The 17,701-nt window shown below is 36.2% G+C and overlaps 1 protein-coding gene across 2 annotated transcripts; it reads left to right on the top strand.

The window, feature by feature from the left end:
- Positions 1 to 10,764: 10,764 nt before the first annotated feature.
- Positions 10,765 to 14,000, top strand: LOC121766562 (B3 domain-containing protein Os03g0120900-like). 2 transcript variants are annotated; one of them, XR_006043032.1, is made up of 3 exons: positions 10,765 to 12,047; positions 12,282 to 12,362; positions 12,921 to 14,000. XR_006043032.1 is itself a non-coding variant. In XM_042162830.1 (2 exons), exon 1 carries the CDS (start codon positions 11,079 to 11,081, stop codon positions 12,045 to 12,047), a length of 969 nt encoding a protein of 322 aa, XP_042018764.1. In that variant the 5' UTR covers positions 10,765 to 11,078; the 3' UTR covers positions 12,921 to 14,000. The 2 variants fall into 2 exon arrangements, 1 of the variants encoding a protein (XP_042018764.1); XM_042162830.1 differs by lacking the exon at positions 12,282 to 12,362.
- The last annotated feature ends 3,701 nt before the right edge of the window (positions 14,001 to 17,701 follow it).

The following is a 17,701-nucleotide window of genomic DNA, read 5'->3' as shown; positions in this document are numbered from 1 at the left end:
CTACAAAAAAACATTTTTTAGAAACACAAAAATTGAGACGCATTTACTTGTGCTGAAATTTTTTTTAAAATAAATAAAAATTAGGAAGCAAAAGAAAGTGTTTAAATAAAAGACAAATTAATCTAATTTTTTACTTTTTTAGGACACTTCCATTTGTGTCTTCTAATTAATTATAAACGTCTGATAGCTATATTTGTTGTTATAACCGTTTATAGTTAATTAATTATAGGGATATTGACACATAATATCATGAAACTTTCAAAAGTTGGGTTTTTCCCACGAACTTTGAAATTGACAAATAATATCACGAACTTTACCTCGAGTTTGTTATTTCCCACCAAAGAAAAAATTTCGGCCCAAGTCTGTTAGGATTGGCACACACAAGGCTTTCACACACTCAATAAGATCACACACACACTCACTGTTGTATGAGATCACACAATGCAGAAAACACACACACTCACACTTTGAGTATTGAAGATGATAATCTTGGAGAGAAAACTGGAAAACTCTTTATTGATAAAACTCTACTCTAAACTACATACACGGTGAGCTATTTAAAGCTCTATAATCACGTAGCAACTGCTACTAACTAACTACAAGAAGAATCAAGAAAGCAAGAAGAATAACCGCTATATCTCAGCTAACTAACTGCTGCTCCAACGGCTAGTTCGGCTAGGTTGCTTCTACCTTCTCGGTTCAAGACCGAACTCCTTCCTCGGCTTACAACCGAACTCCTTCTCGGCTTACAACCGAACTCTTCCTTCTCGGCTCATTCCAGCTCAACGCCGAGCTTCCTTACCGAGCTTCCTTACCGCTGAGCTTACCGACTTCTGCCTTCTTCTTCTTCTTCTTCTCGGCTAGTTCCAGACTAGTTCCAGCTCGGTAAGCCGAGCTTACCGAACTCCTTTCTAGCCGAGCTTCTTCCAACTGAAATGAGCACTCCATTATTACAATTCTCCACCTGAGGGCTCATCTCAGTTCTTGCACAAACATTGATCAATTTCTTGCAATGATCAAACTTGTCTCTACCTAGAGACTTTGTTAGCATGTCAGCCGGATTGCGCAAGGTGTTAATCTTAATCACCTTCACTCTCCCCTTTTCAACTGTATTCAGCTTGGATTTGTCCACCAAAATCCATGTTTTGTTCTTGAGTAAAGACTCTATTTCCTCATTCATGGCTTCAATCCATCTTTCTCTATCTTTACTCTGCATAGCTTCTTTATATGTGAGTGGATCTGCACCATCAATACCTTCAGCAGCACACAGAGCATAATACACAACATCAGAGAACTTTGTTGGTGGCCTTGTTTCTCTTCTAACTCTGTCCCTTGCAAGCTGATAGTCTCTGATAGAGTCTGATATAGACTCACCAGCCTGGTTGCCCTGAGTTGGAGCCTCTTCTTTATCTGAATCAGACTCACTCCCTGAGTCAATAACTCCACCTGCTCCTAGGCCAACCCCCACAGGCTCCACCTTGAAGAAATCACCCTCATCTTCATTGGAGTCCGGCTTATCTTTCAGGTATGGCATCTGATCCTCCAAGAACACCACATCCCTACTCACCAAGACCTTCTGCTTACCGGGCTCAATACACCAGAGCCTATACCCCTTAACACCCCTCTGATACCCCAGCAAGATACATTTCAGAGCCCTAGCTTCAAGCTTACTTTGCCTAGCATGAGCATAGGCCACACACCCAAACACCTTGTATTTTGAGTAGTCACTATGAGCTCCATACCACATGTAATCAGGAGTTTCAGATTTCAGGGCAGTAGATGGGCATTTATTGATGAGATAGGCTGCTGTATACACAGCCTCACCCCAGAATCTGCTGCTCAAACCAGACCCAAGAAGTAAGCACCTCACCCTCTCTAGGATTGTCCTATTCATCCTTTCCACAACACCATTTTGCTGAGGATTACCAGGAACAGTCCGGTGCCTCTTCATACCCTTCTCTTTACAGAACAGATCAAACTCAGCAGACAAGAACTCTAGGCCATTGTCTGTCCTTAAGCATTTAACACTTCTACCCTTCTCTAGCTCAACCTCCTTACACCATATCTTGAACTTTGTGAGTGTTTCAGATTTTTCTTTAAGAATATATACCCACAACTTTCTTGTATAGTCATCAATGATAGCTAGATAATACTTTCCTCCACCAATTGAACACACCGGTGAAGGCCCCCAAAGATCACTATGTATGTAGTCTAAAGGGGCTGTAGAAGAGTGAATACCTGTAGGATAGGGTGCCTTCTTAGCCTTTCCAAGTATACATTGCTCACAGGGGTCCATCTTGTTGAAATCTCCAGAGATCAGACCCTTCTTGATGAGTTCTTTCAAGCTTCCTTCGGCTGGGTGGCCCAATCTCTTGTGCCATAGCATTATGGAATCATCTGACACTGCATTGCTTTCTCCATCAACAGCCTTAGCCTTCAGATAATAGAGAATATGCTCTCTGTCAGCCTCCATCATCACTGCATCTCCAGATTTCACAAACAATTTTCCTTGACTCATCAATATGGTGAACCCTTTCTGTTCCAGCATTCCCAATGAGATGAGGTTCCTCTTTACTTCTGGAATATACCTCACCCCAGTTAGGATCTTTATAGAGCCATCTTGTAGGCTTAGCTTTACCTTCCCTATTCCTTTGATCTGACAAATGTGGTTATTACCAAGAACAACCGTACCCGATGCTTCTTGAAGATCATGAAACCAGCTTCTATTGGGGCACATATGGAAGCTGCACCCCGAGTCCATTATCCACCTATGACTGACCCCACTATCACTGATATTCATGAGTTGAGCCGGGGGATCAGCACTCTCCACACAATCAGATTGATTGTGTCCCTCAGAGGCCATCTTTCTCTTCCATGCATGACAATCTTTCTTCAAATGTCCAGGTTTCTTGCACCAATAGCAAGCTCTGGTTTCCTTCTGAGCATCAGAACTTGAGGGTTTAGGGCCCTCAAACTTCTTCTTGAAGTTCTGCTTCTTGAACTTCTTCACATTCAAGGCCTCTGCAGCTTGAACATTGGAGCTTGCAGAGCCTCTGTTGGCTGTCTTCTGGAGTTCTTTGGCCATCAAGGCTGAATAGACTTCTGCATAGGTGATAGGTTTATCTCTTCCATAGATAATTGCATCACTTAGCTGGTCATACGAGCTAGGCAAGGCATTCAAGGTGAGAATGGCCTTATCCTCATCTGAGATCTTGACATCAACAGATCCCAGGTCATCAATGATCTTGTTGAACTCCTCTAGCTGCTCAATGATGGACCTATCTCCAGAAAAACTATAGGCATACAGCCTCTTCTTGAGATACAGCCGGTTAGCCAAGGATTTGGCCAAGTAAACTTCATCTAACTTGTCCAAGATCTCCACCGCAGTCTTGGCTTCTTGAACTTCCCTCAAGACCTTATCTCCAAGGCACAGAATCACTGCAGAATGTGCCTTGAGCTGCATCTCCTCCATCTTTGCCTGAGCTTTTTCATCAAGCACTGGAGCCTTTCCTTTCTCCTCTGGTTTTGCAAAAACTGCCGCCAAGCCTTGTTGAATTAAAACCGCCTTCATCTTCATCTTCCACAGGCCATAATCATTCTTGCCTGTGAACTTTTCTGCATCAAGCCTTGCTGCCATCTTTGAAACCGGTTGATCCTCTGCAAATCAGTTTCAATATCCCTTTCCCACAGACGGCGCCACTTGTTAGGATTGGCACACACAAGGCTTTCACACACTCAATAAGATCACACACACACTCACTGTTGTATGAGATCACACAATGCAGAAAACACACACACTCACACTTTGAGTATTGAAGATGATAATCTTGGAGAGAAAACTGGAAAACTCTTTATTGATAAAACTCTACTCTAAACTACATACACGGTGAGCTATTTAAAGCTCTATAATCACGTAGCAACTGCTACTAACTAACTACAAGAAGAATCAAGAAAGCAAGAAGAATAACCGCTATATCTCAGCTAACTAACTGCTGCTCCAACGGCTAGTTCGGCTAGGTTGCTTCTACCTTCTCGGTTCAAGACCGAACTCCTTCCTCGGCTTACAACCGAACTCCTTCTTGGCTTACAACCGAACTCTTCCTTCTCGGCTCATTCCAGCTCAACGCCGAGCTTCCTTACCGAGCTTCCTTACCGCTGAGCTTACCGACTTCTGCCTTCTTCTTCTTCTTCTTCTCGGCTAGTTCCAGACTAGTTCCAGCTCGGTAAGCCGAGCTTACCGAACTCCTTTCTAGCCGAGCTTCTTCCAACTGAAATGGGCACTCCATTATTACAAAGTCGATAATGGATTTCTCTTTATCTCTTATCTATTTACCTCACGAGTGGAAGATCGATGTGTCATTCCTGCCCACACGTGAGGGGTGTGTTAAAACTATTAAATCTTGTCCCACATCGACTTAGTGATGATTTCATCTCATATATATAAGGATGGATAACTCTCCCCTTTATAAATCATTTTAAGGGGTGAGTGACCTATTTCTAATAGGGCCATTACTTCCCCACAAAATGAAACATAGAAAAATTAAAATCAACTCGCCGCGTTAATCTCAACGGTTTGTTCCCAAAAACTAAACACTAGCTATATGTATACCGTAGCATTTTTATTTATATTACACACATTCAATTATGATCAATATTAGACATGACACAAATCTACAGCTTTAAGTATAATTTGTAGAACTATTTTGAATTTTGGAGCACAAACGTCGAAATTCTTGAAAATTTACATTTTTGTCATCGTGACCAAGAATCCATCAACTGAAAGTGGAATTGTTTCGCTAGATTTCCTAGTATAATAAATGAAAATAGTGTTGGCACTTAAAATAAAAATAACTATAACAATATCTCATATCAATGTCACGTAAAAATAAAATTGAAACTAGTGGTATATAAGTTTCATAAGCCCCTAATTTTATTCCCGATTATTTTAGGATGAAACCCTATTGATTTCTATCATATTATTAGAGTGAGTCGCCGATTGTAGACTAAATTTAACTAATACTATAAATCTAGACTGAAACTAAAAAAATGAATGACCCAATAATATTTTTTTGGGCTTTAAATTTGGGCTAATTCTAATAATGGGCTGGCCCAATTTTATTAGAAAAAAGTTCAACACATCCAATGTTCACTTCGAAGGGTTTAAAGGAGAATGTTAACATATGAAGAAAAAAATAACCATAAAAATATCTCATATTAATTTTAATGAAGAACTAAAACTACTATATAAATTCCATTGACTGACTTTTCTTATCATCAAGAGATTTTAGAATGGAGCCATGTAGAATCCTCGCTTAATCTTTTAAAAGATTATCAATAATTATTAAACTCTCAATTTATTGCTTGATTGAAATAGAAACAATTTACATTTAAGATAGGCTTTATCGTCACACAGATATAATTGCATTGATTGGAATAAAAGAGCACAATCATTAAGTCATTTTGAATCCCACCTTATCATTGTATTTTCCACGCCAGAATTCAACGAGTTTGATTCAGTTTTTTAAAGTCAAAATTTTCAATCGCAAGCCAAAATTGAATAGGTTTGCTAAGTTTGATTGTTTTTTTATAAATAAACATCATTTATAAAAAATAATTTCGAAGTTTAAACCATAAAATATACTTATCAATCCATAAATACACGTAGAAAAGATGTGAGGAATATTGAAATTAGAAACAAGAAATTGAAAAATGAAGGCATAGATGAGGGACTTGGGATTTAGGAGTTAAATAAAAAGGTATTAAAGCATATTTAGTGAATGGGTAAATAATTAGAGGAATTAGTTGTAAAAAAAAGTGGGGGTTTTGATTGAAATATGGAATCTGAGATATGGGATGTAAATAAATGTACCACAAAAAATGGTGTAATTAATGTGAAAGAGTTATTATTAGGCATTAGATGTATATAGGTGCATTAGGGGAGGGGGCACATAGACACACATACTTTAACTAATCATGCTACCAATGGTCCACAACTCTCCTTACAAGTCCACATCCACACGCCCCATACGCATACATTTTAAGATATTGTCTAGCCCTTGTCACGGGACACTTGTACCATCATAATATATAGTATATCAAGATTTAGGGCACCCACCCACATTTCTCTACATTAATCCGACATTTCCCGATTATAATTTTGTTTATACAACCATAAATACAATCTAATTTATGCCCACAAAGATTATTGGAGGAGGGTCCAACAATAATTCTACTTATTAACTTTGAGGACTATAAATGATAAAGACACTTTGCTAAATAAATCACGAAAAATAGTCAAATTCTGGTTTGTCTCGTACTTTTCAAAACTGGAATGATAAATCACCAAGGTTTAAAATTTTGCAATTAACGTTTTTCCAATGACGTGATGATGTGGCAACCAGACTTATCTACGTAGACAAAACCTGACACATAACGATGTCGTGTGGTTTACTTAGAAACGATGGTTATATAATTTTGAAATTTGGTTGCCACGTCATCACGGGTTTTATCGGAAAAACGACATATGAGATAATTGCGAAATTTTGAATCTTTGTGATTTAAAATTCCAATATTGAAAAGTATGGGAGAAACCATAATTTGACTATATTTCATAGTTTATTTGACAATTTGCCAAAAACATATACTCCTAGTATAGTAATTTAAGGGTTGTGGGCTTCATCAAATCTAATGTAAGATCAAATTTTAAGCAACATGGATGTTTAGTGTGTATGTGTGTGTTTACAATTAGGTGATATATATTGGGTAAAGACTAATGGTGGTCCTGGAAAAGAGTGCAACACTGTTCACCTAAAGAAATAAAAGAGCTTAGGCGAGGGCAAGAAATGGAAAGTGAAAGAGTAATGGCAATGACAAACTGTTTATTACTTTTAATCGCATCTCAATCTATAATCATAAATCGCCCTCGCTTTTTTCTTGTATTTGTATTTATTATGTCTAATGCATGTGAGGCAAAACCTCTTTTGGTCCCAAGTGAAATTTTATTTATTTATTATCAATTATTTGTATCTGCATTTTTATTTTCAAGTGTATTCAGTTTTTTTTTTTTTTTGAGAATTCAAGTTGTGCAGTTGTTTAATGAAATTAATTGTTTTACCTAAATGCTACAGTACGTAAATAATCTAGTTGGTCTAGGTAGCATCAATTTTAATAACGTGCGACAGCGAGAAGTATATGGTGAGATTTTCCTACATTAAATTGCATATCGAAAATTTAAAAGACGAAAATTATATCAAATTAAATTTTGTTCACGTAAACAATCCTTGATTGGATTTAATTTATTCATTATCAGTTGTGTGCTATATCAATAATGGAAATCGGAAAATGAGTACAGCTTGTAGTTGATGTTTTAGTATACCCTTTTTAAGTTGAAAATACTAACAATTGAAGGTGTATGTATAAATTAAGTAACTCAGATTTTCCTCTCATCTACCGCTCTGGTTGAATATTAATACATCAAGTCAAATCACAATAAATAAATATATGGTTTATTGCTATACCTATAAGCTTTGATTCGTGCAGAGTTCACTACGATAACAAGTTATTTAAGTGTAGATTCGAGCTTGTTGAGAAATTATTTTATATAATTAGACTATAATGATTCACTTAATTCAACTTAAATATTTTTTAAACAATAAAACAGATTTGAATACGTCTAATTTGATAAAAATAAATACTAGTATTTTAAAACGGGTTGAAAATCAAACATAGTTGAAATTCGTTAGTATTTTAGCAATTGAACCCTTTTTGCCGACAATACTCTACATGGATTATTAATGACATGTCGAAACGAATTCGAACCTAAAAAATTTGCTGAAACTCAAGCCGATGAACTCATGTGTGACATCAGTCAATTTATGTGAACAAGTCTCTCCCACATAAAAATTTGATCAAAACTCATAAAATCACATAAAAATTTGATCAAAACTCATAAAATATGGCGTAAAACACTATTCAAAGTTGAGGAATCCGGCTTATCATTAAAATAATATTTATTTATGTCGGTGTAATTAACATGGAAAAAGTAAATGTTACTTAATACTGTAGAACGTGTGCGAGAGCAAGACTTTCTCCTAATTAAATCCTACTAAAAACTAAATTAAGGGTGTTGTACGGACTAAATTTTGAACAGTAAGTCAACAATACTAATAATAATTGTAGTAATAATAATAATAATAATAATAATGTAAGTAACCCTAACTACCAAACTACTTATATTATTAACATAGACGTGGCATTAGTTAGGAACACACACTAGTCTACAATTTAATTAAATTAACATGCATCATACTATATATATGCGTGTGTGATTAATTAATCATGGTATGTACTATAAATTAATATTCACCACCACAAAGCTATACCTATATACTCTGTAGTTTAATTATTTAATCCTGGCATAGATAATTAATTGAGCAGCTCTCCGACAAGTTACATAATTGCAAATGAAATTTCGAGCTAAACAGCTGGCTTTTAATTTATGTGTAGATATGCTATGAAAGTTACACATCACTGAGGAAGTAGTATATTAGTATATTTTAATGCTTCTAGTTCTTACATTTAAAAGTGACCAATAATTGTTTGTGTTTCTAAATTTCGAACCGGAAATATTGTAAATTGGAATCTTAATTAGTCTTTGCATTTCGTCGAAATATTCTACCTATGAGCATCTTACATATGGATTTACATGTTTATATATTAAATCTATTTCTCTATAGAAGAAGAATTAATTAAACTATTATCTCCATCTATGCCAGATGAATCGTTGTATATATTTAAAAGAGTCATTTTAAGAGATTCGAATGCATGTCGCATCCAGCAGCTTGATTCAAGAATAATAGTACTACATTTCTATTGATTAATTTAAATTTAATTTTATTAGAAGAAATGCACCGTGCAGTGCAGCCTGCAAATGCATCCGTTACTACACTAGGAATACTTTTAAATAATCTTACCTTTATAATTAGGCATAGTTGGATTTGAATAAAATAATGGAGGTGTTAGTTTGATGGGTGTAGTTGAATATTGTATATATATCTAAATTGTATAGACATGTGCATATAGATACAGAGTATGTGTATGCATAGAGTATGGTGATAAAATCCACACATATGACAAGGACGAGCTCACATGAACCCAGCCAGGTAATCGATGGGCCCCCACTCCTCCAAAAACAATTCCTTTTCACTTTTAGCTCTATTTCACCAATTAATTATTTATTGTCTCAATTCTGTTTTAACAATTTAATTCAACGTCAAGTAGTGCTATCTACTACACGTTAATAACACATTTTATTAGACTGCATAATTCATTACGAGTAATTGTTATAAATACTCTTCTAATCAATAAGCTCACAGAGTCTTGCTTAGTGCGGAATATATATTTCTACAATTATATAATACACATTCTTAGGCATGATTATATATAGGCTTGGGATGTCTCCTTAGAAACTCTTGTTAATTAAGTATTTAAAATAAAGATTGTAGGACAAAGATAAGCATTTTATATATTACTCCTATACTATAAAAAAGGAGAACTTAAGTGCACACTACCACTTCAGGGAGACCACATAATTAGATATGCATTAATCACATCTAATTCTCACTTAATTATAAATGATCCAAACGGATCTTACTTTATTTTAGGGGTTAGACTTGCTCAGTTTTGATAACATTTTACTTGAGTTAAGATTGAGTATGTCTATGTTTCTATACTTTGATATATTGACCATTCCATGCGAGAATAGACTTAAAATAGATAACAAAGTCCAAACTCCAACACGAAGATCCGTTGGGAGTGTCCTGGAATAACTTATCCAAGCCAGTGATCCTTGACCCGCTGACTTGACAACAATGCCAACCCAACGACCTACTTGGATGTGTCCGAGACTAGAGAGTGCCCAATGTCGTGCTAGAATTTTTGCTATGCAGAAACCCTAGATCTCTTGTCTTGTCAAGCCAATCTCCTCCTATCTATATAAGGAGGTCCTTGTGGACGATTTCAAAGACTCTTTTAGACCTTTTCATACTTTTAGACACATCTTACACCACTCTAAACATCATCTACCATATTCCATATACCTTAGTTCATATAGGAGTTGAAGGATTAAATCAAGCACCGAGGATCGAGCTTCATTGAAGGCGAGGACAATAGATCCTATCTCACGGGTATATCTAGTTTGTTTTCTTATATCTTCTTTGTTTCATCGCTTAATAATTTTAAGATATCTATCTATAGTAAGCTGAACTTATAGTAGAATTTTATGGGATGAGAGTACTTGACTCAACAAACTTTTGGTAATTATTTACTCAAACTCTAGACATCGTTTTGTTTTAATTATTAATTTCATCTAAATTGGCTATGCGACCTATATTTAGATACTTCTAATTATCTGACAAATAATTGAATGCATTTATTTATACATGCTTATACTAAAATTTATAGAAATGTTCGTGTGAACACGCACATGTATACAAAATTACATGGGAAATAGTATAAAAGTAGTGCTAGCTCAAACTACAGTATAAAGTAAATTAGTTCTTCTGGTCACTTCTAATTATTTTTATTTTTCTATGTTTTAATATAGGAAATGATACTCTTTAATTTTCTGGTTAATATTTATTTTATGGAGTATATATGTAAAAAAGAAAAAGGAACTCAATATATTCGATGTTTCTCTCTCCTAGGTAGGAATATATAAATTGAAAGAAAATGGGTAAGCTGTGCAAGTTCTGGGGTGGGCGAGACACCCCACCAAGAAAATAACCTGCATCCATTATATTCACTCACACACCCACAGATACATTCATTCTCACCTTTCTCTCTCTAAAATCCTATCTTTGTTTTTTCTTTAATTTATTTTTTCTCCCTTTCTTTCTCTACTCGCGAGAAAGGTCAACAACATAGTAGAAGAGGAAGAAGTAGAAGTAGAGAAAACATAGATGAGAATCGAGACGAGACTCATTTTTTCATCTCTCTAAATCTCAATTCCCTCTTTTCTCCATCTTCCAAACCCTAAATCGATGCAGATTTCGACTTAATTCGACTCACTAATTACCATCATGTCTTTCCATCCGAGGCCATACAGCAGCTACGGCGAGGGAGACGAGCCGGAGGATCAGGCGGCGGCACGGCGCGAGGGCAGCAGCTCCGGCGCGGCGGCGGTGCAGCGCGAGCACATGTTCGACAAGGTGGTGACGCCGAGCGACGTGGGGAAGCTGAACCGCCTTGTGATTCCGAAGCAGCACGCGGAGAAGTACTTCCCCCTCGACTCCTCCGCAAACGAGAAGGGTTTGCTCCTCAATTTCGAGGACCGCAACGGGAAGCCGTGGCGGTTCCGCTACTCGTACTGGAACAGCAGCCAGAGCTACGTGATGACTAAAGGATGGTCCCGGTTCGTGAAGGAGAAGAAGCTCGACGCCGGCGACATCGTCTCCTTCCAGCGCGGCGTCGGCGAGCTCGCGAAGGACCGCCTCTTCATCGACTGGCGCCGCCGCCCCGACGCACCGGATCTCCACGCCTCGTCCAGCATCCCCCACCACTTCTCCTTCCGCGCCCTCCACCACCACCCCTGGAGCCCCTTATTCATCCCGCCGACGCAGCCCGCGCCGCCGCCGCCGCGGGAGTATCTCCACACGACGACGCACCACCACTACCACCACCCGCCGACGGGGTACGGGCCCTACGCGTACGGAAGTGTGGTGAACGGAAGCCCGTGCCCCCCGGGGTCGATAGTGTACCTGAGGGGAGGAGCGGCGTTTGGAACGGCAGCGGCAGCGGGGCCGGGGCAGAGGGAGCAGATGGTGTTCGAGTCGGTGCCGGTGGTCCAGGGAAAAGCTGCAGCAAAGCGACTTAGGCTGTTCGGCGTGAACATGGACTGTCCTATCTCTGACTCGGATGAATGCGATATACTGTCCTCCTCCGCGGCCCACCACCAGCTGCTGGCGGCGCCGCCCTCCCTCCGCCCGCAGGATCACGACAAAGGGAAGGGATCCATGTCTTTGGATTTGGATTTGGATTTGGATATTTAGGTATTTTGCATTGTTGAGTTTGGGGATTTTGAGTATTCTATTCTCTTTGTACAATCAAATCAAAGAATGCTGCAACTGGATAAATAGATGAAATGAAACACACATTTCCCTTCAATTCCCTCGTTATTTTATGTTTTTTGTATCTATACACACTATTCCTATTCCTATTTCCATTTCTATTTCTATTTCTACTTCTATTTCTGCTGCTTTCTAATTCTTTCAAAATCAACAAAGATTGCAGAATTATCCCTTTTGTCTTAATTGCTTATATCTCTTCCACACCCACAACTACTGCTGCCTTCGCAGCTTTTGGAGGTACATGTACAACTATCATCTCTTATTTCCTTGCATTTATCATCACTTTCTGTTTTGCTGCTCTTCTACTTTTTTTACTTTTCACCAATTCTCTCCTTCTTTCTCTTTAATTCTGCCAATTCGATGTAATTCCTAACTTCTCAACTAAATGTTTTCACATTTGCATGCTATATGCATATATGGACTTATGAGTGTGATGAATTAACAATTTTATTTGAATTTAAGGTGTGCTTTTGCTGCCTGTTGGTGTAGGTAATCTAAGTATTCTTGTTAAAATGAAATACTTAGGTTGTTCTTATCTTTTTAGATAAGAGTAGAGCCTAACACTCATTAGAGATGTTTTTTTTCATTTTTTATACTATACTAGGGTGTGATTGAATCACAGACATTATGGAAAGATAGCAGTTAATAGTCCTTAATTGGTAATTAGTGGTTCATAAAGCATACTACACACACACACACTTATACACAATCTTGTGCCTGACATATGCAAGCAACATTTGCTTCTAATCCAGTTTGAATATATATAAATCATGGTGTGTGTGTGTGTGGTTTCAGATGAGTAAAACACGACGCAAGAATGGAATCGGGATAGAGATTGAGAGAAGATTAAGGTATGTATGTATGTATGTATGTATGTATGTATGTATGTATGTATGTAGGTGATGGAAAAATAATTATGTGGAGATATATAGAAGAATTAGCAGTTTGATTTGATAGTGAGGGGGAGAGGGGAAATTCAATACTACATCTTAATGAAAACTTGTAGCAATATAATTGGTGAGTTTGGTCCCTACATGAGATGAAAAGAGTATATCTATATCGTCATCTCCACACATGATGTTAAATGGTCAATTACTTAGAAACCGATGTTTCCTCTTCGACTTGACAATATCATTTTTCCTCTACCTTGTCATGTCAATTGTGGCTGTGGCCCTATTTTTATTGTTTCAAGATTGTGCATTTTCATTTAGGACCTAAATTTTTATGTTAGTTGCGAAATCATGAAGCTAGCTGATGGTAAATTCCACCATTTTTGGCATTAATTACAAGTATTTGTAATTGCTGAGTAAATATACATGAAGAGACTTCCCATGAATATGTGATTATATTTTATATTTTTTTCATCTCAATTCTATATGAAGGCTGTCTATTTTGGGAGTATCAAATAACAGAATGGCGTTAAATTGATAAATCTCGAGCTATGAGCATGTAGTGCAATCAGTGGACCTTTTTTCTACTTCTGGTATTAGCTGCTTGTATAACAAGTGAAAAGCTTTCTGCATCTGTATCTCTAGCATAAAGAGGGGCATAATACACACACACACACACATATATATTTATACATTTTGTGTGTGTACTTTGTGAAAAATTGTGCAGGACCATGCTTTAGTTGCTTGCCATTGCTGATATATACTCGGTACCAATAATCTTCTTTTTTTTAATGCTGATATAAATGGATATTGTATAACATATACACTGTGGCCACTCCAGCCTATGATTATAGCACAATTTAGTCAAGAATCATTACCTCATTTTACTTTTGTAACAGATCTATAAGTATGTGTGTGTTTGGAATGAAACCTAGCTAAACTCTTGTGAATAATTGTATTTGTGGTATATGAGTTTTTATTTGAAGTTTATATTGTAATTGTATATGAGAGAGGTGGTGGTTTGCTTAGGTCAAGAAGAAGCACACACTTTACAGTAGAATAAATGTGAAGTAGAGAGAAAAAGAGAAAAAAGTTAACCTAAAATAACCATGCATGCTTAAACCTTGTATGCATGTGCAGCATCATATGTCTTATTATCTCAATTCAATTGATATGCGGAAAATGCTCTGGCAGCTTTAAATGTTCGATTTAACTAAATATGATTCTCAGATTTTCATAATTACTAATGATGCTCTTGCTGTCTGAACGTATGCTGGTGCTGTGATGAGCCTGATTCAGTCTTTAAGTACTACTAACCCCTTTAATTTACATATGCTGCTATCATATTGAACTCATCTGAAGAAAGAACAAAGTTTCCTTTCTTTTTTCCCGTTTATTGAATCCTTTTCGTTTTCTTTAATTTCCCAGTTTCCGTTGTAGTAAAGGTTGTAATGACGCTTGACCCTTAAATCTTCAAATTGACGTCTGAGGGTTTTGAATTTTTTTTCGTTTATTTTTTAATAAAATAACCCTAGTTCAGCAATTTTTAAAAAATTAGAACACATGTTCTAATAAGGTATGATCATCAATGTGTAGTTGTATAGAAGAAATTGATTTGCAAATCTTATAATTAAGTACTCTAGAATATAGAAAACTCCCATGCATAGAATCCCTAGTGGATATTCCTTAGGTTTCAATTTTAAATCTCACTTATGCTTCTCAAATGTGATTTATCATTCTTGTATGGATTGAAATGAGTATAGATTCTCACAACATAACACACAAAAGAAGGACTCTAACCACTAATGGAGAAAACCTACCTACATGGCAAACAAAAAAATGGAATTTGTACATATATGCTCAGCATATATTTTGTTTCGCAGTGAAGTAATCATAGCATAAAATTACGCACATATTGAAATTTGTAATTCGTCTCTGGATTAATAATGAGTGTCCAATTCTTAGGTAGCAATATTGTGGGCATAACATAATGGTTTGTGCTTGTCTCGGGGAACAAAACTCTACTTTCAGAAGTAGCAGTACTAGAATCTTGATCAGTCACTAACATTACTGACATTCTAAATTTAATGAGAATTGGATCTTGTAGCATAATGCATTAACTTTTTATATGTGAATCTCAACTTCCGTAGACCTATTGTGTATTGATAATACACACACACATGATGGAAATGTAACTAAAAAGAATTGCAGAAAAATGGGACTTAGTTTTCAGTTAGGTGCAGTCCCAAAGTTGTCACAAGCAAAGCAATTCTTGCGATGTGACAATCTAGTTCAAAAGTCAAAACTGTACAACATCCCAAAAATCCCACAACTCCAAGAATGTATATATGTGCCTGTCTCACTAGCTAACAAAATATTAGTCTAATCCAAACCCCTTCACCAATATAATACTCCTATTAATATGAATATAATTAAGTAATACTACTAAGATATTACTACTAAGTAGTTTAATTAGAAATTTCACTCAGCATAAGTACTTACTAGAAAGATATATAGAGAGTCCGGCTGTCACAGTGAAGAGAGAGAGAGAGAGAGAGAGAGAGGGTTGCAGCAAGGCAGATTTCTCTCACTTTTTGGGGGGAATAGAGGATAGAGAGGTCCCCATGGAAAAAAAACAAGGTTTAGAGAGAAGTAGGTAGAGTAGTAGGTTTCTTTATGTTGTGAGTAATATGTGAGAGGGGAATGGGAAATGAATGAGTGTAGATGCAGGCTTAATTCATGTTAGTTTAGGCAATGAATGAATGTAGGTGTGTAGGATGGGGGCAGACCCCCAATATATATGTTTCATTCAAATATATTTGTTTAGAAATTAGAAATGAAGATGGAAGAATGAAGCATCTAGCAGAATAGTAGGTATTGATGATGATGGGTGAATGATAGTAGTAATACACTACACATTGTCACATACATATATATGTATGTATGTATGTATGTATGTATGTTGGATTCCATTCCATCTCAGCAGACAAAGCTAACGGAACCCATGCATATTCACAAATCCCTAGAAACACAGCTTTTTCATCTAATTCCCCCAACTGCCAGCTACCTGACTTACTCAGTCTGCATAATATCTCCTTCCTCTTGGATAATTACTTTATCCATTATCTATATATACTTAATTAATTACCACTTGGAATCATCTACTGGTCCGTTTCATATTTCAATATCATCAATCAGAATTTTTAATTGCACACACGTTATTTGATTTGATTTAAATGAGATGATGAATTATTGTTTGTAACATCTATGTTCCTTGGTTGAGGGACGACATATATATGTGTGTATATGGTATGGTCGGGAAATATGACACTTTTTTTACCACTTTGTTAGTTTTACTTTTTGGGAATTCACATGGTTGCTTCATTCAGAGATGAATTTACAATTCTATATAAAACTCAGCAGATTAGGCCGTATAGTTATTTTAGACTAAAAGACAGTTCCTTGCGTATCACCATACTACACTTTTTAAGGCCACCCTTCATACATATTTGTGAATTAAACAGAAAAATTAAAAGAATGGATATTGCTTAAATAAAATTTTGAGTGTTTAATTGTGTAATGTAGCTTGTGAAAGGTCTTGCTTGTTCATAGATTCTCAGCTAATTAATAATTTAGTTTATTGTTTAAATATAGAAAAGTTGCATATTTGAATTTGATGCATATATTGCATGAATTATTAGTGCATTCTTGGGTCGATATTAAGTGAGTTAAAATTGTTTGGGCCTATAAATTTTGATGTTGTTATGTGGAGAAATAGAAGAATTGGATGGAAGAATTTGAAGAAAATTAAATAAATTGGGATGGGATAAGAGAAATGAGAGAAGAAAAGTATTTATAGAACCAAGAATTTAAAAAAATAGAAAAGAACCATTGAAAATTGCTAAAAATGATAAATATATAGCAAAAACTTAAAATCAGCACAATGGTTAATTTATATAAAAAAAAAGTGGTCAGTCGACCCTAGGCTAACCGACGCACCTCGATCGCGTGTAATGCACAACACAATAGTGACACAATCCTATTCATATTAACACAACACAGTAATAACACGGTAACGACACAAACTCAACATGATACAAGAACCACACGATTACAATATGAAACGATTCAGTCATTTTGTGGTGTAATATACCCATCGACGTGGTAGTGACCATGGTGGCGATGACAAGGAGTGGAGGGGGTGCAGACTTGCAAAATAGATAATGAAGACAAGGAATGGAATGAATGTAATGTATGGAAAGTGAGAAAACAAAATTATCGGGTCCTTATTAGGTCGACTCAATGAGGATACAAGCACGATAAGACTTGACACTAATTCATTAATTTATAGTACTACTATTTTTTACTCCTAATTCAGTTGTCTATGCATTTTTAAAGAATAACGAAAATGAAAGAAAAAATTTAGAATTGCTGCGAATATAAATATTTGGATTCGTAATTATTATATTTGGTTTGAACATTGTTAAGCTGGATACTCAAATAGCTTATAGAAAATTCATGACATATTTAAAAGGGCACGACCAATAAAATTCTCAAAATATAACTAAGACTATAACAGTATATATGTCAATGTTCAACTCTATTAGTAAATCATTTACAGTCATTTTTGAAGCATAGGTGTCTAGGTGATGATGCATACGAAGTATTCCATCAACTTAATTTTTT

Source organism: Salvia splendens, chromosome 15, assembly GCF_004379255.2.
Source record: "Salvia splendens isolate huo1 chromosome 15, SspV2, whole genome shotgun sequence".
Classification (NCBI taxonomy): Eukaryota; Viridiplantae; Streptophyta; class Magnoliopsida; order Lamiales; family Lamiaceae; genus Salvia; species Salvia splendens.
Note: the sequence above shows the minus strand (reverse complement) of the source record. Positions and strands in the feature narration are given on the sequence as shown.

Excerpts from the sequence above, each read along its gene's own strand:
- LOC121766562 (XM_042162830.1), top strand. The coding sequence starts at position 11,079 with ATGTCTTTCCATCCGAGGCCATACAGCAGCTACGGCGAGGGAGACGAG.